Raw genomic sequence first — 21172 nt, forward strand, 5'->3', positions numbered from 1 at the left:
TTCTTATGTATTGCTGTTTCTAGAAGATAATGTACGCAAGTTGTCTTGTTATCTAGAACAGTGTTGCTCAACAGAAATGGAATAGGAGGCTGGGCGCGGTGGCTCACACCTGTAATCCCAGCACTTTGGGAGGCCGAGGTGGGCGGATCATGAGGTCAGGGGATCGAGACCATCCTGTAACACGGTGAAACCCCGTCTCTACTAAAAACACAAAAAAGCTAGCTGGGCGTGGTGGCGGGTGCCTGTAGTCCCAGCTACTCAGGAGGCTGAGGCAGGAGAATGGCACGAACCCGGGAGGTGGAGCTTGCAGTGAGCTGAGACCGCACCACTGCACTCCAGCCTGGGCAACAAAGTGAGACTCTGTCTCAAAAAAAAGAAAAAGAAAAAGAAAAAGAAAAAAAGAAATGGAACAGGAGCCACTACTAGATTCTCTAGTAGCCCTATTTTAAAAAGTAAAAGGAACTTTGGGAGGCCAAGGCAGGAGGGTTGATTGAGGCCAGGAGTTTCAGACCAGCCTTAGAAACATAGTGAGACCTCATCCCTACCAAAACTACAAAAATTAGCTGGGCATGGTGGTGTGCCCCTGTAGTCCCAGCTGCTTGAAAGGCTGAGGCAAGAGGATTGCTTGAGCCCCGGAGGTTGAGGCTGCAGTGAGCCAAGATTACACCACTGCACTCCATCCTGGGTGACAGAGTGAGACCCTCTCTCAAAAAATAAATAAATAAATAATTTAAAAATTAAAAAGAAACAGTAAAAGTATTAATGATATATTTGATTTAACCCAATATATAAAAAATACAATCATGTTAACATGGAATTAATATAAAAATTATCAATGAGATATTTTACTTATTTTTTAAAAATTAAGTCATCAAAATTCACTATGTATTTGACATGGCCGAATGGTAACTTTTTAATGGTGAAAAGTAGGCCATTCATCTCTGACATAAATGAAGCCCAGAGAGCAATGGCGAGATCAGAGTACAGGACCCAAGGATACAGCCTGGGGGAAGAGTAGGGGCAGGCCCTGCGAGGTGGCTCACTCATGTAATCCCAGCACTGTGGGAGGCCGAGGCGGGCAGATTGCTTGAGGCCAGGAGTTCAAGACCAGCCTGGCCAACATAGTGAGAAATCCCCCTCCCTGCAACCCCTGAGCATCTACAAAAAAACACAATAAATTAGCCGGGCATGACGATGACCACTTGTAGGCTGAGGTGGGAGGGGTAGGGGACAGGAGGTTGAGGCTGCAGTAAGCTGAGATCACACCACTGTACTCCAGCCAGGGTGACAGAGTGAGACCCTGTCTCAAAAAAATAAAAATAAGTAAATAAAAAGGAAAAGTAGGGGCCTGGACGAGGACGGGGCCCATCACGATTCCACATTCCTCAGGCGATCTTGCAGTTATGAAATTGCACAAGCCCTGACCCTTGTGCAGCAGGAGGGGCGTGTGCCTTGCTGAGGGACAGGCCGGCGGTGGGCTGTGAACCCTGCCCCTCCATCTCTGAGCGAGTCGCCCCTGCTGGCATCACTTGTCGCCCCACAGCAGCTGCCGTTTCCAAGATTCCTGTGGCTGCTGCTTTGACTCCTGGATGGTGCTCTTCATCTCATGGGATTCGCCTCCAGGTTATAGAAAGGGGTAGCTGTTCCATTCTTTTCCCAGCAGACGGAAGCCTGCCATGAGCTGCGGCCTCTGTCATGGAGGCTGGCCTTTGGGCCCTAAAGAGGGTTTTTGTCTTTTTTTTTTTTTCCAGAGGAGTCTCACTCTGTCACCCAGGCTGGAGTGCAATGGTATGATATTGGCTCATTGCAACTTCCACCTCCTGGGTTCAAGTGATTCTCCTGCCTCAGCCTCCCGAGTAGCTGGGACTACAGGCGCCCGCCACCACACTCGGCTAATTTTTGCATTTTTAATAGAGACAGGGTTTTTGCTATGTTGGCCAGACTGGACTTGAACTTCTGACCTTGGGATCCACCCACCTTGGCCTCCCAAAGTGCTGGGATTACAGGCATGAGCCACCGCGCCCAGACCCTGGGAGCCCTTCTTCACCGTGGGCTTGTCCATCTGCCTGCTGTGTGTTAAACTAACTCCAAGACTTGTTGTTGCTCTTTAGAGTGGACTCCCCAGGCTGTGGCCGCTGAGGGTGGATTCGTTACAGGACCTGATGGGATGAGAATGGAAGATTTAGAAACCGTTAGACTGGAGACAAAGGAGACATTCTGCATCGATGTACGTGAAGTATTTAATCTTGGAGATAAGTATCAGTTTTACTGTTAGTAAAATAGGTGATCAGATGCAAACTCTGGAGATCCTCGATACCCCAAGTGTGGTCCTTGGGCCGGCAGGCCTGGCATTGCTGGGGCGCTGGTTAGAAATGCAGACTCCCAGGCCTCACCCCAGGCCCACTGATCAGAATCCAACTTTAATGCACTGCCCTAGGTGATTCGTGCACGTGCATGCTCAAGTTTGGGGAGCCTGGGCCCAAATCACTACCCTTGAGCCATGTCTACCACAATCGATTCGTTTTTGCTAAAGAAGCTACCTTGCTAAGCAGTTCTGACTAGTTGCCTTATCCAAATTGGTGGTGAGAGTTACATTGTATCATCAGAGTTACATTGTATCATTATACATTGTATCTTTTTCCTCCTCCTTGGACACCACCCGGCAGGTAGCTCAGGCTCTCAATGGCCTTCTGACTCATGGAAGTGTGACGGTTCAGTGTCCCATTCCCTTGAGTGAATGTTTGATCGCAGCCTTGCCTGTCACTCTTCCCTGAAGCTCTTCCCATTTTGATGACAGTCCCAAATGCTTAGGCCCACAAGAACGGTACCATGGGAATTCACACATTGTGTCACAACCCCTCAAGAACTGTCCTTTGATGGGGCAGGAATAGGAGAGGCATTTCTGGGCACCTCTGACCTCATACCTTGGAGAGGTGGCCCCCTCCCCACTTCCTTGTTAAACTTCTCCTAAACTGGTGTTTCTAATGTCCAAACTTCAGGACTTCACATGGCCCAGTAAGAGTTAAAGTGATCACAGTCAGAATTCATAGTGGGTTTCTAGTTTTCTGGAGCTATGTAAAAAAAGAAACAAAGGCCAGGTGTGGTGGCTCACACCTCTAATCCCAGCACTTTGGGAGGCCGAGGTGGGTGGATCACATGAAGTCAGGAGTCAGCCTGGCCAACATGGTGAAACCCCATCTCTACTAAAAATACAAAAAAAAAAAAAAGAAAAAAGAAAAAAGAAAAAAAATTAGCTGGGCATGGTGGCAGGTGCCTGTAATCCCAGCTACTTTGGAGGCTGAGGCAGGAGAACTGCTTGAACCCAGGAGGCGGAGGTTGCAGTGATCCAAGATCTCACCACTGCACTCCAGCCTGGGCAACAGAGTGAGACTCTATCTCAAAAAAAAAAAAAAAAAAAAAAAAAGAAAAGAAAAAGAAAGAAAGAAACATAATTGGGCAATTTATCTCTCACATTTGAGAACTGACCATATAGATAACTACAACACTAATAGCTAATATTAGTTGGTTTCTTATTATATGCGTGACACCATTCTAAGTACGACTTGTATTGATTGATGTAACCCTTCCTACAACTCTAAGTGGTACATACTATTATCATCCCAATTTCCCAGATGAGGAAAATGAGAAACAGAGAGGTTAGGCAACTTGCCCAAAGCCACACAGCTAGAAAATGGTGGTGGGGGAGTAACAACCCAGGCAGCGTGGCTCCAGTTCATGCATACAACCACGCATTGGTTTTTATGGACAAAGACACCAAATACCCACAATACAAAAAAGTCCTACCAGTTTTGGGGAGATACAAAATATATTACTTTTATACCACATAGAGTTTTTGGACTAGTTTGTACAGAGGTGCATTTGGTTTGGGTCCCATTATTTCCCCTAAGATGAACGGACTGTATCTCTTAATAAAGAAACAGAAAAAAGATGTGGAAATTCTTTAAATATGTCACACCTTGCAAGTTCCCTTTCTTTTATTACATCCAGACACCTGAAGTGGCAACGCTTGCTTTGTGTGTGCCTAGAGTTTCTTTGGGTGGGGAACAGGCAGAGGAGTCACCCGAGTGATTTGAGTAACTTTAACTAAGGCTGGGTTGACTGTGTGTTTGCCTTTATCGTGCCTATCAGAACGTTGACAGCGCATGTGCCTCCCTGCTGATGTGCGGCTCACTTGCTCTTTCAGGACCTACCTGACTTGGAAGATGACGATGAAACAGGCAAATCTCTGGAAGACCAGGTTAAGGTCATTAGTCCATTTTCCCACAGTCAGCTTAATTCCACCTTCATTCTTGTCGTTTACAGTCTCTCTCCAAAACTTGAAAGTAAAATGTTCCCTGTGCATAAAGCATTGAATCCCCCATATTCTCTTTTTTTCTTTTTCTTTTCTTTTCTTTTTTTTTTTTTTTGAGACGGAGTCTTGCTCTGTCACCCAGGCTGGAGTGCAGTGGCCGGATCTCAGCTCACTGCAAGCTCCGCCTCCCGGGTTCACGCCATTCTCCTGCCTCAGCCTCCAGAGTAGCTGGGACTACAGGCATCCGCCACCACGCCCGGCTAGTTTTTTGTATTTTTTTTTCAGTAGAGACGGGGTTTCACCGTGTTAGCCAGGATGGTCTCCATCTCCTGACCTCGTGATCCGCCCGTCTCGGCCTCCCAAAGTGCTGGGATTACAGGCTTGAGCCACCGCGCCTGGCTTTTTTTTTTTTTTTTTTTTTCAGGCAGAGTCTGGCTCTGTCGCCCAGGCTGGAGTGCAATAGCCTGTTCCTGGCTCACTGCAACCTCCACCTCCTGGGTTCAAGCGATTCTCCTGCCTCAGCCTCCCATGTAGCTGGGATGACAGGCATGTGCCACCACGCCCAGCTAAGTTTTGTAGTTTTAGTAGAGATGGGATTTCACCATGTTGGCCAGGCTGGTCTCGAACTCCTGACCTCAAGTGATCCATCTGCCTCAGCCTCCCAAAGTGCTGGGGTTACAGGTGTGAGCCACTGCACCCAACCCACATCCCCCATATTTTCACCTTGCTGAAGGAAATGCCATTTGTTCTTGTTCAATTCTTTAAGATTTTATGATTAACCCCTTGAGAATCTATTGCTGGTTTGTAACAGCTGAGCACGGTGCAGAGTTACCTGAAAGCACTTTCTGTGGTTAAGATGTATTTCTGTGTCCATCCTATGAAGGTGTGTCTGAATATAGCTACACGTAGAGGGAAAGAAATGAAAACAGGAGAGAGGAAAGAAAGGGGTGAGTCTGTGAGGCACGATGGGGAATTCTCTCAGAGTGGCGTGACCCTCTGCCCAGAGGCCATGACTGGGATTACCAGGAGCCCATATGTGCCAGACCCGTGCCCTGAGGGAGAAGGCGGCATCAGCCAACATCTCTGTGCGCGAGCTCGGTGGCAAAGAAAACAGACACAGTTATTGTGGGGGGGCTGCTGTCCAAGGAGCTAATTCTAGAGAGTCTGAGGGAAGCTGGGTTCAGGGGTGTGCCCTCCCGGGTAGCAGGAGGGTGTGGAATAGCCAGTGGCTGGGGGAGCAGAGGCTGGAGAGAAGGGCATGGACATGAGCTGTGCCCAGGGAGTGGCCACCCCACCCCCAGGCCTAACTTTCAGAGTCCTGTGTTCCCTTGGGCCTTTCTTGGATGTGGCAACAGAACAGTTTGTGACATTGGGTGAAAACGCAGAACTGGCGTGGTGCATTGTAGAGTGACTCTGCTGTGAAAACAGAAACTTTCAAACACATCTTTTCTTCTGTGAATAGAATATGTGCTTTCCGAAGATTGAGGTCATCTCGAACTCGAGTGATGACAGTGACCCTGAACTGGACTACACGTCACTCCCTGTGCTGGAAAACCTGCCCGCAGACACTCTGTCAAATATATTTGCAGTCTCTAAAGACACCTCAAAGGCGGCTCGGGCGCCCTTCACAGGCATCTTTATAAAAGAAGCTAAGAGGGACTTGGAAATCCCAAAACAAGACACCGAGTCCCCACGACCCCTGATCCAGGAGCTCAGCGATGAGGACCCCTCTGGCCAGCCACCGATGTCCCCCACCTGCCAAAGAGACGCCGCACCACTCACTTCCAGTGGAGACGGGGACAGCGACTTCCTTGCAGCCTCTTCTTCAGGTAAGAGCATGGGGCCAAGAGCACAGTGGAGATGGTGTTGGCTCCCCGGCCTGGGATGGGTGGGGCAGGGCAGTCACTCAGCCTTACCCCAAGCTTTCATGTTCCTGGAGGGGTCACCTAGGACAGACCACACAGATCCTCTGAAGGTCCCATTCCTGAGTTCACGGCTCTGAAGCTGCCACTTGCTGGTAGCCAGCCTGGGCCAGAAAGCTGCCGAGCCAGCCTGTTCTTGGGCAGCCAAGTCTGACTGTGTGTGAGGGTCACAAGGCACCTGTGGTCATGCAGATCTCCTGGGGCGGGGGCCTAATGACCCTGCATTTCCACCCCCTCTTCACCATCCCTGGCCTCAGCCTTTCTAGACCAAGGCTTTTGGAGGGGACCACCGACACCACTGCTGGGGAGTGTGGGGCAAGCGAGGTGACAGCCGCAGAGGGCGTGGCTGCTCCACAGTGACCCAGGCCTGGGTGAATCACAGGCCAGTCCTACTGGCCTTCAAGGTGGGGAAGGCAAAGGGGCACCAGGCAGGGAAGGCGGCCAGAGGCCTGGCTGCAGAAGACCCAGAAAAACATGCTGAATGTACTGAGGCCTCCCCTCATGCTGCAGGCTGGCACATGCGCCTGGCAGATGTGGTTTGGGGGAACAGCTGGTTAGTGCTGAGGACAAGCAAGCTGGGCTGTTTTTCATTCAGCACCTGCCTTCAGGTGCACCCCCAAATCAAGGGTTGTGTGGTGCCTGGACCATTCTACTCTCACCCAACACACATCAGTGGCCGGGCTTTTTTCTGAAGACAGCTGCCTGGCTGACTCCAGACTTGTAGGCAAGAAGCAGGGAGGGCTTCAGTGCATTTCCCGGGAACACTGAGTGGCCTTCTCTTTCACTCTAGGAACCAGCACAGAAAAGAGAAGTGCAGTCTGAGCTGGAGCCCGTGGAGCCTCGGGTGGGGGCAGGCCTGGAGGACACGGAATAATTTTTGTTTTGTTTTGTTTGAGACAGTCTCGCACTGTGGCCTAGGCTGGAGTGTAGTGATGTGCTCTCGGCTCACTGCAACCACTGCCTCCTAGGTTCAAGCAATTCTCCTGCCTTAGCCTCTGAAGCAGCTAGGATTACAGCGTCACAACGCTGACTAACTTTTGTATTTTTAGTAGAGACGGGGTTTCACCATGTTGACCAGGCTGGTCTTGAACTCCTAACCTCAGGTGATCTGCCTGCCTCGGCCTCCCAAAGTGCTGGGATTACAGGTATGAGCCACCACGCCCAGTCAAGGACACTGAATTTGGCCTGGACTGAACCCCAAGGCTGCCCCCCTGTCCTTGGAGTCACAGTGACAGGGAGAAAGCACAGGTCACCCTTCCTTCCACAGTGCCGACTGAGAGCGCCACCACACCCTCAGAGACGTGTGTCGGAGTTGCCCAGCCCAGCTCGGCCCACGTGGGACCTCACTGCATTCCCAGCACCGAAAGCATCATAGTTCCCCCCAGTTATATGTAGCATAAATGGTTTAATTATAAATGTCTCCTTTAGGCATGATAAACATTTTAACACCCACGCGAGTCGATGTATGATTGGGCTATCTCCTATTTGTGTGAGTCACATGCAATTCCTTTCACCAGCCACCCTGAAAAAAGACTTTTCTCTTACTGTGTCATGAGAAACCAGACAGACCCAGGTCCCTGCAAAATCTCCAGTGGGCCTTTTCCCCACAGGAAAGCAGAATCTTCCACTGCAGCTAAAGAAACTCAGAGGATAAGGGACTTAATGCTTCAGACATCAAAATGAGAAGGGGAGAGAGGAAAGAAAGGGGGGAGTCCGTGAGGCACAACGGAGAATTCTCCCAAAGTGATATGACCATGACCCTCTCCTCAGAGGGCACTATCAAGAGCCCACAGGTGCCAGACCCACGTCCCGAGGGAGAAGGAACATCAGCCATCATCTCTGTGCGTGAGCTCAGTGTCAGATAGTTACTGTGGCGGGATGCTGTCCAGCCTAAAAAATGTGACCATTCCAATTCATCTTCAGCTGACAAGTTTATTTAATCCCTGAACCTGGATCCAAGGCATCTCCCTGTACAAAACATCAGACCGTGGCAGAGATTGACAAAGCAACCCAAAACAGCAGCTACCGACGGCCGCCGTGCCCACCTCAGCAGCAGCTCTGTGGGGGCCTCACTCCACCCTCACCAAACACAAGGAGGAGCCAGCACTACTGCCCCATTTCACCAGACAGGAAGGCACGAGAACTGAGACCTGCTTGAGGCCCCCACAGCTGGGGGGCAGCGGAGCCCTGTCTCCCAGCACAGACTAGAATCCCAGTAACACAGGCCCGCCAGCACCTCCAACCTGCCTTTTGGGATGATCCTCAGGCGAATATACAAAATACAGAAGAAACTACTATTATATTTTGTTGCCCTATCCCTTCAACTTGGCTCCAACTTGCTTGGCTCATCATCACAGTGGCCTCCAGAAGGTGGCGAGCTCTGCTTTTTTTTTTTTTTTTTTTTTTTGAGACAGAGTTTTGCTCTGTCGCCCAGGCTGGAGTGCAGTGGCCAGATCTCGGCTCAGTGCAAGCTCTGCCTCCCAGGTTCATGCCATTCTCCTGCCTCAGCCTCCTGAGTAGCTGGGACTACAGGGGCCCGCCACCTCGCCCGGCTAGTTTTTTGTATTTTTAGTAGAGACAGGGTTTCACCGTGTTAGCCAGGATGGTCTTGATCTCCTGACCTCGTGATCCGCCCGTCTCGGCCTCCCAAAGTGCTGGGATTACAGGCTTGAGCCACGGCGCCCGGCGAGCTCTGCTTCTTAAGTTTCAACTGTGGAAGGCACATCTGGTCCCGGAGGAAGGATGAGGGGCTCTCTGGGGCTTGAGGGCAGGCCACCTTGTGTCCTCAGAAGCCCATTCGAGGCTTCTTCCGGGGGCGCTGAGAGCCAGAGAGGATGGGTGTGTGCTGCTGGGAGCGGGTGGTCCAGACGCTGGAGGCCTGGGAGGAGGGGGGTGTGGCGGCACATGCTGGGGTGCCCCTTTGGGGTGGCAGCTTAGCCATGTAGTCATGGAGCATCTGCCGCCGCTCTGCGGGGACGCCCTGGGCACACGCATCCGGAGTCAGCTCCTGGGAGGGTGGGGTCATGGGGGGCTGGGGCAGAGCATCAGCAGGTGGCCACTCAGGGCTGTGAGGGGGGCTGGTGTCCTCTGAGGGGTCCACATGGCCACTGAGCGAAAAGGTGCTGGACAGCTGGGTCCGGCGCTTGGGCCGCCTGGGCTGTCTCCCGGGCCCTGAGGTCCTGCCCTGCTGCCTCTCCCACCAAGCAGCCCCTCGGCCTGCCCAGGCTTCCCCCAGGCGCTCACTGAGCTTGTCCTCTGGGCCCGACTCGGGTGCAGGGGGTGGCTCTGCCGCAGGGAGGGAGCCCAGGTCTTTCTGCAGCAGGAGCCGCCCTTGGGCCATGGCCTTGCGGAGCACGTCTGGCCGCTGCCCTTCCTCTTCCTCCCGCCGCAGCTCTATGCTACCCAGCAGCTGGCGGTGGGTGAAGGTGGGCGCTGTCCACACAGGAGGAGCCAGGGGCACTTTTAGCAGGGCCTTCAGCCACTGGCTGCAGCCGGCAGTGTCCTGGGAGGTCCAGGAAGCAGTGGGGGCACGACAGTCAGACTCGGTGTCGCCGCGAGGCCCGGAGTCTCTGCGGTGGTCGGAGTCCGCCTGGGGGCGGAGCTGCTGGTAGAAGACGTCTCCCGCCGCCGAGAGCTGGAAGAGCACCAGGCCTGGTGTGGGCGCCGAGGGCAAGGGTGGGACGACGGCGGCCAGACCTGGTGACGGGAATGACAATGACCTCCAGGGACTGGCGGGGAGAGCGGGTATTTTCCACCGCGCCCCCCAAGCTCACTCCCCTGCCCCAGCACACCTATGGTTGGTGCTTTCAGGCGCTCCTGCAGCCGCCACTGGATCTTAGGCTCCAGCAGAGGAAATGCAGGGAGGGAGTCAGTCCTGGAAGGAAGAGACTGGGGGGGGCCTGCCAGGCGAGGCACTGACGCCCCTTCTCCTGAGGAAGGACAGATAGCTGAGGCCCCATCCAGGCTCCGACCGCCCCACCTCCCACACGCCGCCCACCCTGGCCTAGACCCTCACCAGCCAGGTGCAGCAGTTGCAGCTGCCCACCCTGGCCTCCGAGGAGCAGGGGCTGCACGCAGCCGGGTCGGGGCGGAGGCAGCAGTCGGGCCAGCAGGAGTGGGGAGGGGAGGCCATGGTTCCACTTCAGCATCGGCACCAGGGGGAGGCGCTCGTCCACTAGGTAGAGAGAGAACTGGGGCCCGAGAAAGAAGGGGGATGTGGCCGAACCTGGGAGCTGAGCTGTGTAGCGGCCCTCCAGGCCCCATGTGGCTCTCCGGGTGAGTACAGAGCCCTGAGGGGCAGCAGCATCTCCCATCAGCCTCCAAGTGCCTCTCAGACCGCACCTGCCAGCCCTGAACAGGAGGTGCTTCCCGAGTGGGTGGCACCTTCACCGATTCTGACCAATAGCCAGGTGGACAGACAGAACAAGTGGGAAAGGTGTGCTCAGAAGAGGTGTGGGGGAGCCTTGCCAGCAGAAACCTGCCTGGCCTTCCCGCAGCCACCCCCACACTCTCCTGACCCCAGAGCCTATGCTGGAGGCATGCCTACAAACGTCCCCAGGAGGGCAGGGGGAGGACGGACCTGCTCCCTCAGAGCCCCTGCCTCCTGCACAGCAGAAACTGTCCAGCTCTGCATGAAAGCCCCACCCCGAGGCTGCTCCTCCCCCACCGCTCCACCCCTGGCTGTACCTTGAAGCCCTTACCAAGGGGAGGCCCTGGGAGAGCTTCCCCACCTGCCTGTTAGCACCGGCTGTGGGATCCACTGCGTGCCGGGGCCACAGATTCATCCAGGGTTGAGTCTGGTTTGCTGGGTGGTTATCTGGGCCCAGCAGAGCCACTGGTAAGCAGCAGCCTCTAGTGCCCATCTGAGACAGAGCAGAGGTGGGGCGGGGCGGTGGTGTGTACCACTCACCTGGGTACAGACGAGATGGAGAGTAGGGGGCAGGCATTCAGAGCTGGAGTGCCCCAGGTACTGGGTGAGCAGGACACGCTCCCCTTTCTGGCACGAAGCCTCTGCGCCCACACGAAAAAGCAACAGACCACAGCCCGGCGGGCCCTGGAAGAGAAACACAGGGTCAGCCCTCCCCACAGTCCCAGGCCCATGACGCCATCCTCGCCCAGGCCGCAGCCAGCCTGGGACTCACTGCTCTGCGGCTGCTCCCGCAGTCAGGGCAGATCTCCTGCCGCCACCCCATACCTGAGTGTCAACCATCTTCACTCCAGTGCGGTCACCCACAGTCAGCACCCGAGGGTGGGCGGTGAAGTCTGCCCAACGCCAGGAAGAGGAGTCCCGGAACACAAGGGTCTCGGGGTCCTTGTAGACTTGTTGCAGCCTTGGGGAGATGGGCAAGCCATGGGTAGGGGGGACAGGCTGATGTGGAAGGGAATCAAGGGTCGCGACATGCTGAACAGGGAGTGACGGGCCAGAGTTCAGTGTGTTAGGGTGGGGGGTTTCATGGGAAGTGGCAATACCCATCCTCAGGGCTCCACAGGCAGACGGCTCCTGAGCGGCTGCAGATGGCCAGCTCCCCGGGCAGGTGAGGGCTACAGGGCAGGAACGCATTCACATCAGGCTGCTCGCCCCTGCCCCCAGCCCCTCCTCACTGACCAGACTGACTCCCCCTCACCTGAGGCTGATCCCTGTGGCCCCCTTCTCCACCTGCATTGCCTGCAGAAGGGTTGGCTGCCACTGTTTACCGAACTTCCACACGGCACAATGGTAGTCAGAGCGGACGGCCAGCAGAGCTGAGGAGGGATGGAAAGGGTCAGGGGTCAGGGGTCAGGCAGCAGGTCAGCCAGTGAGGGAGGAACATGTGTAAGGGCCTTACTTTCTCCCTGGACAGTGCATGTCACCACCTGCCGGACAGGTCCCTGGAGCTGGATGCGTCCAGGGTTCCCAAGGAATTGGGGACTGTCACCTGGGCTCAGAACAACCTCTTGAAAATCTGGGCCTCTCACTAAGGATCAGTGCACGAGCTGTGGCCACTGCAAGCCCCACATTCCTGCCCTTCCCTGGACCATGCCAAGAGCACCTCCTCCACCAGACGGGAGCCCGCTGGGATCGCCTGTCTCACAAGAAAGGATACGCAGCCTGTCCAGGGCGCCTCCAGCAGGGTAGACCAGCTGCCCGAACTGGGGTGTCCTTCCAGGCACCCAGGCCAGCGCACCCCCAGTGCAGGCCTCATCCAGAAGCAGCTGCTCCCACCGCAGCACCAGCTCCTCGTGCAGCAGCTCTGCCAAGTGGCTCGCCACCGATGTGCCCAGGATGGGGCCCCCAAGGATAGAGAAGCGGCGCTGTCGGTTGCTGAGGTAAGCCCAGGGACACCTGGGGACCAGAGAACAGCAGGAGGATCACTCAGTGGCACTCAGGGGAGGACAGGTCCCATCCCAAGGAGGCCAAGTGCAGTGGACACATTTCTTATTTACCTAGAATTTCTTCCTTTGGGAAACCACCCCATCCTGTTCCCATGCCCTGGAAGCAATCATGGGACCCAGACCTGGCCATCAACAATATTCCATTGCCCTTGCCACAGCGACTGGTTCACAGACGGGTGTGAGACCCAAGCCAAGCCAACCAAACTCCTTTCTGGGACTTCTGGTGCCTCAGGAAGGACACTGGCTCTTTCCTTAGATCATAAGCCATCTTGCTGCTACCTACAGACAGCCTGTCTAGGAACTGTGCAGGAAGAGGCAAGTGGACGACAGAGTAAAGAGAGACACAGCTCTACGAATATTATTTGAACACCTGGATGCAGCCATGCCTGAAGCCCACAAATTTAAATCTGCTTTCCCCTGAGATGATTTGGAGTTGGAAGTCTGGTATAAGAAAGTACAGCTCAGACTGCATGGAGCAGGTGGGAAGTGGGTATGACAGAAACCTGGATGTGCGTCCTAGCACCTCCTATATCCCCACCACCAGCTACGTCTATCCATCTCCTCCTTTCTCATTAGCCACTTGCCCCCAGGGCTGGTGTCCACCGAGGTCCTGGAGCAGTTTCTTCACACTGACCACTGTCGTCTTCTTAGTGCGGCTCTGCATGGAAAGGCCTCGTCAAGCTCACACACCCTCAAGTTCACCCCTGAAGGACAGCAGGGAGTCCCTACCCCTGGTGTCATGGGCCACTCACCCCTGCTCCCTCCAGCTTGAAATTCTCCAGCATCAGCTTCCCCAGGGGTGCAAAGGCTACGTCTCCATGATCCCAGAGGAACCGGCTGATCTGGGGAGAGGAGGAGGCCAGGTCACTAAGCATAGTCTCCAGGCTACGCAGCACTGTCCCCCGTGGGCCCACTCACCTGCTCAGTAACATCCAGCACGACTCGGGGTCGCCTCCGATACCGGTACCCTCCGCGGAAAAGCAGGTCCCGGGCAGTCAGGCCAGGGTCCCAGGGATCTGAGGAGGAGGTTACGGAAAGGGCTGGGGAGGGCACAGGAGTGCAGCCAGATGCCTTGGGCGGCTGGAGGCATCCAAGGGCTCTGAGCGAGCACAGGCTTAGCAGGGAGAGGAAGGTCTCAGGAGTGGGAGCTGCGGGAAGAATAGGTGGAGCAGTGTGGAATGAGCCCGGAGGAATGAGACTCTCACCGATGAGGGAAGGCAGCATGGGGAGAGGCCCAGGGGTCGCCGGCTCCCACAGCAGGTCCTTGGTCACATGCAGTGCCCCGTTCTGAAGGGAAGTCAATCACAACGACAGTATCATGATGAGTGCCTTCCCCGGGCCAGGCTCTGCGCAGGCATTCATCTTTTATCAACTCATCCAATCCTCACAACAATCCTGCGAAGTTGGGATGACTGGCATTGTCACACTACCACCTGCCCCAGATGACAGAGCTGGTAAAGAGAATAGCTGGGATGTAAACCAGGCAGCCTGACCCCAGAGTTCACGTTTCTGACCTCCGCCTGTGCTGGCTCTCAAAGAAGGAAGCCCCTCATGCCACCAGTGGCTGGTCCACATCCCACTTAACCTCACTTCCATTCAGGAGACCTTGCAGTCACTCTGGGAGCCCGGCAGGCGGTTCCACCTCCCTTTGCTGGGCTGGCCTGAGATGTTTCAGCTCAAATGACACAGATCTAGCAAACCAGACTCCTCGAGGAGCCCCAATTTCATGTCAGACCTTCCCTCATAAGGAAGCCATCCCTGACCCCTGTTCCCCAAGCCCCAACTCCACTCTCTTTTTATTTGCTCATCCATTTGCCTCTGCCAGGCCTCATTCCTAGACAGGGTGTTTCCAAGGGGAACTAGGGGGCTGAGGATTCTAAGCAAAGGGCCAGTGTCCCTCCAGAGGCACCAGAAACCCTGGCAGGTCTATCCTCCCCTCTCCCAATCCTACTACGCTGTTTCAGCATCCTTCTGGTTTCATTCCAAGCTCTGATCACATTTTGTAAACACCTTATCCGTTGGATAAAGTTCACTTGTTTATTCTCGCTCAACTCAGCTCTCCGTTCCAGGAAGGAAGGGGTCAACCGACTGATTCAGGCAGCATTTCCAGGGTCTCACATGGCATCTGGCATAGTGGGGGCATCCGTCTAGGGATGGCAGGGTAGCCCACGTGCCCCAGAGGAGGTGGCACAGCCTGTGTCTCAGCAGACTTGTGTGAATGGCACCCCACTCTGTGGCCTTTCAACCGGTATGAATGTGAGACAGGGGACCCAGGAAGGGGTGCCCCTGGAGCTGCCAGGGCCCCTGCCTCCATCCTCACCTCTGAGTTCTGGGGCTGGGTCTCCGGCAGAGTCAGCGCATGTTGCCAGCTGCACGTGAAAGAGAGGTCAGCGATGTCGCTCAGACCAAGGGGTCCAGTCATGAACAACGCGGGGCGGAGGGAGTGGGGGAAGTCCATCCCGGAAATAAGGACCAAGCACCACACTGGCCACCTCGAGAGACTGGAAGCTGGTAAGGGGCGCCAGGGTTCCTGCGGAGAGAAAAGTGCATGATGGGAAGCACATGCTCTTTGAGGAAGCAGGTAACAAAAAACAAATATGTAGCCCAATGCCAAGCAGTAATGAGAACTGCATTAAAGCAAACCACCCGTCCAGGAGAAGGGGATCTGGTAATGGGCTGAGGGCACGGTTTCAGCAAAGCCAGCCAGGAAAAGCCTCGTTGAGAAGGTGGCGTTTGAGCACAGCCTGAACCCAGTGAAGGAGAGAACCACGTACACAAATGGGGAGAGGGTTCCAGGCAAAACGATCAACAACTGGGAAAATCCTAGAGCAGTGAAGTGTGTGAGAAACGAGGCAGCCAGAGTGAGCGAGGTGGAGAGCGGTAGAGATGGAGTCAGATAGACGGCAAGGGGCAGCCTCTCTCACAGCTCAAAACGTCATCATACATTTACAGACTACACCCCCAAGACGCTGGAGTTACTCCACAGCCACGGACTGCATCTCAGCATTGTCTTCCTACTGTCAACCACAGTGCCTCCCAGAAAATGCACTACGGGTTGAATAAAAATAAATTTCTATCACAAGAGGCCGGGCACGGTGGCTCATGCCGGTAATCCTAGCACTTTGGGAGGCCAAGGCGGGTGGATCACCTGAGGTCGGGAGTTCGAGACTGGCCTGACCAACATGGAGTAACCTGGTCTCTACTAAAAATACAAAATTAGCCAGGAGTGGTGACGCATGCCTGTAATCCCAGTTACTCGGGAGGCTGAGGCAGGAGATTTCCTTGAAGCCGGGAGGCGGAAGTTGCAGTGAGCTGAGATCGCGCCATTGCACTGCAGCCTGGGCAACAAGAGCGAAACTCCATCTCGAGAAAAAAAAATTATATCACAAGGCTTTGGTAAATACAGTCCTCTAGAAGTATGAGCAGCCATAGCATCCCTCCTTTTTAATTAACAAAACAAAACAGGGGCAAAAATAACAGCAGCTCTCACTGACCAAGCGCCAGCATCTATCTGCCAGGCGCAAGCTAAATGCTGCACTCTTCTACCGCAGCCCCTGTCACGGAGTTCAGGAAACCAAGGCTCAGCAAGAACTTTAGTTCAACAGCTCTTAGCTGCCACATCCAAGACTTGATTCCCATCCGATTCAGAGGCAGAGCTCTGAACCACTGCTCTCGCATGCACCCAAATGCAAACGCTAGCATTAAGAGTCTCGCGAAACAAAAATCTTTTCCCTTCGGCCGAGTGCGGTGGCTCCCGCCTGTAATCCCCGCACTTGGAGAGGCCAAGGCGGGTGGATCACCTGAGGCCAGAAGTTTGAGACCAGCCCGGCCAATATAGTAAAACCTTGTCTCTACTAAAAATACAAAAATTAGCAGGGCGTGGTGGTGCACACCTGTAATCGCAGCTACTGAGGAGGCTGGGGCACGAGAATCGCTTGAATCTGGGAGGTAGAGGTTGCAGTGAGCTGGGATCATGCCACAGCACTCCAGTCTGGGCGACAGAGCAAGACTCTATCTCAAAAATAAAATAGAAACAAAAATATTTTCTCTTGGAACCGCATAGCCTGAAACGATCCTAGGCAGGCGGAGAGGGCTGGTGGAGCGCACGACCCCACAGAAGCCCTCAGACAAGGCAGCCTCGACATCCCCGGCCGGCTTCCCGCCCTCGCTGCGGGCTCTCCAGGCCCCTTTAGACCTCCCAGGCTACAGGACTCAGTCGGGTCCGCACTAACGACAGGCCGGGGACTGCGAAACGTGAGCCAGCCGCGGGGACGGGGGATTGAGGGAGTCCCTCCCCTCCTACATCTGCGGGTCCACTCCTCTCGAACATGCCCAGTCCGCGCGGAGGGGGCGCATGCACTTACGTGACCCCGGTCTCGTCGTGGTCGTCTGGAAAATGGGCTTCGGCGTGATGCTCGCCGGACCCTGACACCACGAGGGAAATATTAAGCAGAACCCCAGCTTTGGCACTCAGGATGGGTCAGCCCCGCCGCAGCTACTCACGGTCTTCCGGTTTGGACCGGAAGTGCCTGCTGGTGAGGCAGGAAGTCCCACCTCCCAGCCAGGCCTCTTAGGGTCCTGGCGCGCCCCCTCCCGGGAGGAGAGGGAACGGGCGTGCAGGCGGCGCGTGGGCTGCGGAAATAAAGCTCCCTCGAGTTCCAATAGTGGAGGCCGGGTGGACTTAGGTTCGAATCCCACATCTGCTTCATCAATTTCCTCAGCGTTGTATTAAATTAATCATTTAACGAACTCTCACGGAGCACCTACTATAAGCCAGACACTGTATTAGTCAGTAGGTATCCTACTGATTGTCCTTAAATCCCAAGAAGCGGGCTTCACAAATAAGGGTACAAATACCTCCTAAGAGTGAGGCTTTTCCAGGGGTGGTCGTGCAGGGAGAGCTTTAGGCAGTGGTCCTCAAACTCTAGCTAGTGTGCGTCAGCATTAGCACCTGGGGGGCTTGTTAAAACACAGTCTCCAATTCGGTGAGTCTGGGGTGGGGCCTGATAATTTGCCTAAGTTCCCAGGTGATGCTGATACTGCATATCTGGGGCACATGCTGTAAGAACCGCTGTCCAGTCATAAACCTTACCATTATCCTAACATAGTAGTTCTCAAACTTGAGTGAGCCTTAGAACCACCTGGGGGACTTGTTATAAGTATGCTGGGCTCCACCCTACCTCTGCCCCCCGATTTGCTAATTCAGTAGGTCTGGGATGTGGCCCAAGAGTCTGCATTTCTAGCAAGTTCCCAGATGGTGCTGGTCCAGGGGCCATACTTTGAGAACCGTTGCTTCAAATAATCAATTTCCAAATTCTCAGCTGTCATCTGTATCTTTATTTATTTATTTTTTTGAGATGGAGGCTAGAGTGCAGAGGCGTGACCTCGGCTCACTGCAACCTCTGCCTCCTGGGTTCAAGCAATTCTCCTGCCTCAGCTTCCCGAGTGGCTGGGATTACAGGCCTGCAGCACCATGCCCGGCTAATTTTTGTATTTTTAGTAGAGGTGGGGTTTCACCATGTTGGTCAAGCTGCTCGAACTCCTGACCTCAAGTGGTCCGCCTGCCTTGGCCTCCCAAAGTGCTGGGATTACAGGATGAGCCACCGTGCCTGGCCTATATATTTTTTTTCTGGAAGTTTTTACCTGGACTAAAAGTGTCAGCAGGGCTGTGTTCCTTTTGGGAGGTTCTAAGGAAGAGTCCACTGTGTTGCCCTTTCTGGCTTCGGGAAGCTGCCTGTGTTCCTTGGCTCATGACCCCTTTCCATCTTCGAAGCCAGCAATGCCAGCTGGATTCTTCTCATGAGGCCATCTCTCTGGTTTTGAATCTTCTGTCTCCCTCTTTCCCATGTAAGGACCCATGTGATTATAGTGGGCCCACCCAGGTAATCCAGGATAATCTTCCTATGTTATTTATTTTTTTGAGACAGGGTCTCACTCCATTGCCCAGGCTAGGGTGCAGTGGTACCATCATGGCTCACTGCAGCCTCAACTTCCCAGGCTCAGATGATTTTCCCACCTCAGTCTCTCAAGTAGCTGGGATTACAGGCACGCGCCACCATGCCTGGCTAATTTTTTTTTTTTTTTTTTTTTGAGACAGAGTTTCACTCTGTCACCCAGGTTGGACTGCAGTGGTGCGATCTTGGCTCACTGCAACCTCCGTCTTCCAGGTTCAAACGATTCTCCTGCCTCAGCCTCCCGAGTAGCTGGGATGACAGGTGCCCGCCACCACACCCAGCTAATTTTTCTATTTTTAGTAGAGACAGGGTTTCACCATATTGGCCAGGCTGGTCTTGAACTCCTGGCCCTTTGATCCACCCGCCTCGGCTTCCCAAAGTGCTGAGAATACAGGCGTGAGCCACCGCGCCCAGCCTAATTTTTGTAGTTTTTGTTGAGATGGGATTTCATTATGTTGCCCAGGTTGGTCTTGAACTCCTGGGCTCAAGCTACCCTCCTACCTCAGCTTCCCAAAGTGCTGGGGTTACAGGCATGAGCCCTATTTTAAAGTCAGCTGATTAGCAACCTTACTTCCACCTGCAACCTTAATGCCCCCTTGCCAAATAATATACTCATAGGTTCTGGGGATTAGGCTGTAGGCATCTTTGGGGGAACGATTATTTTGCCTACCACACTAATATTCTATATTACCCTTATAAAACACCTATCCAGCTCTGGCACTGGTAGGCCAATTCCATTTCTTCCTTCCCTCCTTTCTCTGAATAAGCCATTATCAATTTGCTTTTGTAACTGACATATACTTAACATGCAGTAAAGCACACAAGTCTTAAATGTACAACTCATTGAGTTTTAATACATACATAGAAACCCACATAAACACCACCCAGATCAAGACAGAGAACATTTCCATCACTCAAGAAAGTTCCAGCCAGGCACAGTGGCTCATGCCTGTAATTCCAGCACTTTGGGAGGCTGAGGTGGGAGGGTTGATTGAGTCCAGGAGTTCAAGACCAGACTGGGCAACATAGCAAGACCCCCATCTCTACAAAAAAAAATTTTTTTTAAAGAAAATTCCCTGGCACCACTTTCCGGTCAATACTTCCTTAAAGAAGGAACCACTGTTTGGACTCTTATCACCATAGATTAGTTTTGCCAGTTCAAGAACTTTACATAAGTGGAATCATGGAGAGGATGTGTCTGGCTTCTTCTGCACCCTGTGCCTAATAGATTCACCTGTGTTGTGCACGCAGCTGTTGGTTCCTTTTTAAATTACTGAGTCGTGTTCCATTGTATGAATATACCACCATTTACTTGTTCACGCAACCTCCTGTTGGTGAGCGCTTGGGGCATTATTGGGTTTGATGACTTTGTGGAAGTCTCTCTGTGGATATGTGCAGCCCTCAGTCCATTTCTGGACATCTGCTGTGCTGTCCCTTCACTCTCCTGGGCCTCATCCCACTCTCTGGGCTGCACACACACACAAAATGGAATTGTTCTTCCTGATGTCAATCCTTGACATGTTGAGGAGGCTGACTACCCAGCCCACCACACCTGCTCCTCCCAAGTCAAAGGTTCTGGGAGGATTCCACCACCTGCTCATTATATGCCCCAGCACGCTCACTGTCACAATCCTGGTGAGCGCTGATAGGCCCAGCTTCAGCAGCAGCAGCAGCAGCAGCAAGCACTGTGACAAATCTTACAGACACCGGTCATGCTTTCCCAAGTAAGTGGCTACTGTAAGACTCAGTTAAACGTGCAGCCTCCTTCAAGCAAATATGCGTTGCATCACAGTAAGCCTCGTGTAAATTGTCTTCATCCTTGTATTCATCTTATTTTTCCTATTTCTCTTGATCTCTAGCTTCTCACTTTAAACAATTGTTATCTTGTGGTATTTTTATGAATCAACTCAAAATCCCTTCTTGGGGGGAAAAAGGCAGAGTGTCAAATGGCTATTTAATTTTTTTTTTTTTTTTTTTTTTTGAGGCAGAGTCTTGCTCTGTTGCCCATGCTGGAGTGCAGTGCCACAATCTCAGCTCATTGCAGCTTCTGCCTCCCAGGTTCAAGTGATTCTTCTGCCTCACCCTCCTGAGTAGCTGGGACTACAGGTGTGCGCCACCACGCCAGGCTACATTTTGCATCAAATGGCTAATTCTTAGCTTGAGAGCACTTCTGTTTGACTTCAGAAAGGCCTGCAGTGAAATTTTATAGCGTGGATTCCAATGACCCTGCTGACAGTGTGAACCTGAATTCCTGTGTTGAAGTCTCCAGGCTCAGCCAGTGAAGCAGCTGAGCAGCCTATGATGTGGAGGTCCCTAGGGGCCTATGGCAGGAGCCAGAGAGTGGAACTGGACCTGAGGCCCCCAGATCCTCCTCCCCCGCCTTCAAGGCTCCGCGACCACCCACGGTTAGAGAAGCAGCTGCTAGAGCAACCCCTCACCCACCTGCCGGAACTTCCGTTCAGGCAGTGAGACGTTGGCCTCAGCCGCGGTTGGGAGACTAGCTTTCCCATTGGCAGGATGCACTGTCCGTCAGAGACCTAAGGGCTCTCATTGGCCAGCGGTGTGGCAGGGGTGGAGCGCACCATGCTTGTCCACGTGGTCCCCACGTGAAG

General features: G+C 53.6%; 1 protein-coding gene, 1 long non-coding RNA gene and 1 other non-coding gene across 21 annotated transcripts in view; 1 reads left to right on the forward strand and 2 right to left on the reverse strand.

Annotated features, from left to right (window-relative positions):
• LOC101867101 (dynein axonemal assembly factor 1) overlaps window positions 1-7686 on the forward strand; it is a 33089-nt gene extending 25403 nt beyond the window's left edge. Inside the window, exons 9-12 of the transcript XR_006694933.2 lie at window positions 2112-2227; window positions 4205-4258; window positions 5775-6141; window positions 7502-7686. This is a non-coding gene — a transcript (dynein axonemal assembly factor 1). The remainder of the gene's footprint in view (window positions 1-2111; window positions 2228-4204; window positions 4259-5774; window positions 6142-7501) is intronic.
• Window positions 885-7090, reverse strand: LOC135968847 (uncharacterized). The gene is made up of 4 exons (XR_010583834.2): window positions 6095-7090; window positions 5145-5211; window positions 4212-4336; window positions 885-2159 (listed from the first exon to the last, which is right to left on the reverse strand). It is a non-coding gene; the product is annotated as an uncharacterized lncRNA (long non-coding RNA).
• A 460-nt stretch (window positions 7687-8146) lies between the features above and the next one.
• On the reverse strand, window positions 8147-17107 carry TAF1C (TATA-box binding protein associated factor, RNA polymerase I subunit C). 19 transcript variants are annotated; one of them, XM_074027675.1, is made up of 18 exons: window positions 16971-17107; window positions 16500-16617; window positions 15755-15969; window positions 15551-15654; window positions 14927-15136; window positions 13812-13893; window positions 13525-13622; window positions 13359-13448; window positions 13191-13264; window positions 12318-12556; window positions 12060-12176; window positions 11859-11976; window positions 11704-11775; window positions 11429-11564; window positions 11144-11287; window positions 10250-10424; window positions 10026-10163; window positions 8147-9930 (listed from the first exon to the last, which is right to left on the reverse strand). In XM_074027675.1, the coding sequence occupies exons 5-18, from the start codon at window positions 15062-15064 to the stop codon at window positions 9020-9022; spliced, it is 2532 nt and encodes an 843-aa protein (XP_073883776.1). In that variant the 5' UTR covers window positions 15065-15136; window positions 15551-15654; window positions 15755-15969; window positions 16500-16617; window positions 16971-17107; the 3' UTR covers window positions 8147-9019. The 19 variants fall into 19 exon arrangements, 15 of the variants coding, with proteins under 15 accessions (XP_073883776.1, XP_073883780.1, XP_073883777.1 ...); XM_074027679.1 differs by lacking the exon at window positions 15755-15969 and having other exon boundaries at window positions 10026-10160; XM_074027676.1 differs by lacking the exon at window positions 15755-15969.
• Between the last annotated feature and the right edge of the window lie 4065 nt (window positions 17108-21172).

The sequence above is a fragment of the Macaca fascicularis genome, chromosome 20 (genome assembly GCF_037993035.2).
Source record: "Macaca fascicularis isolate 582-1 chromosome 20, T2T-MFA8v1.1".
NCBI lineage: Eukaryota > Metazoa > Chordata > Mammalia > Primates > Cercopithecidae > Macaca > Macaca fascicularis.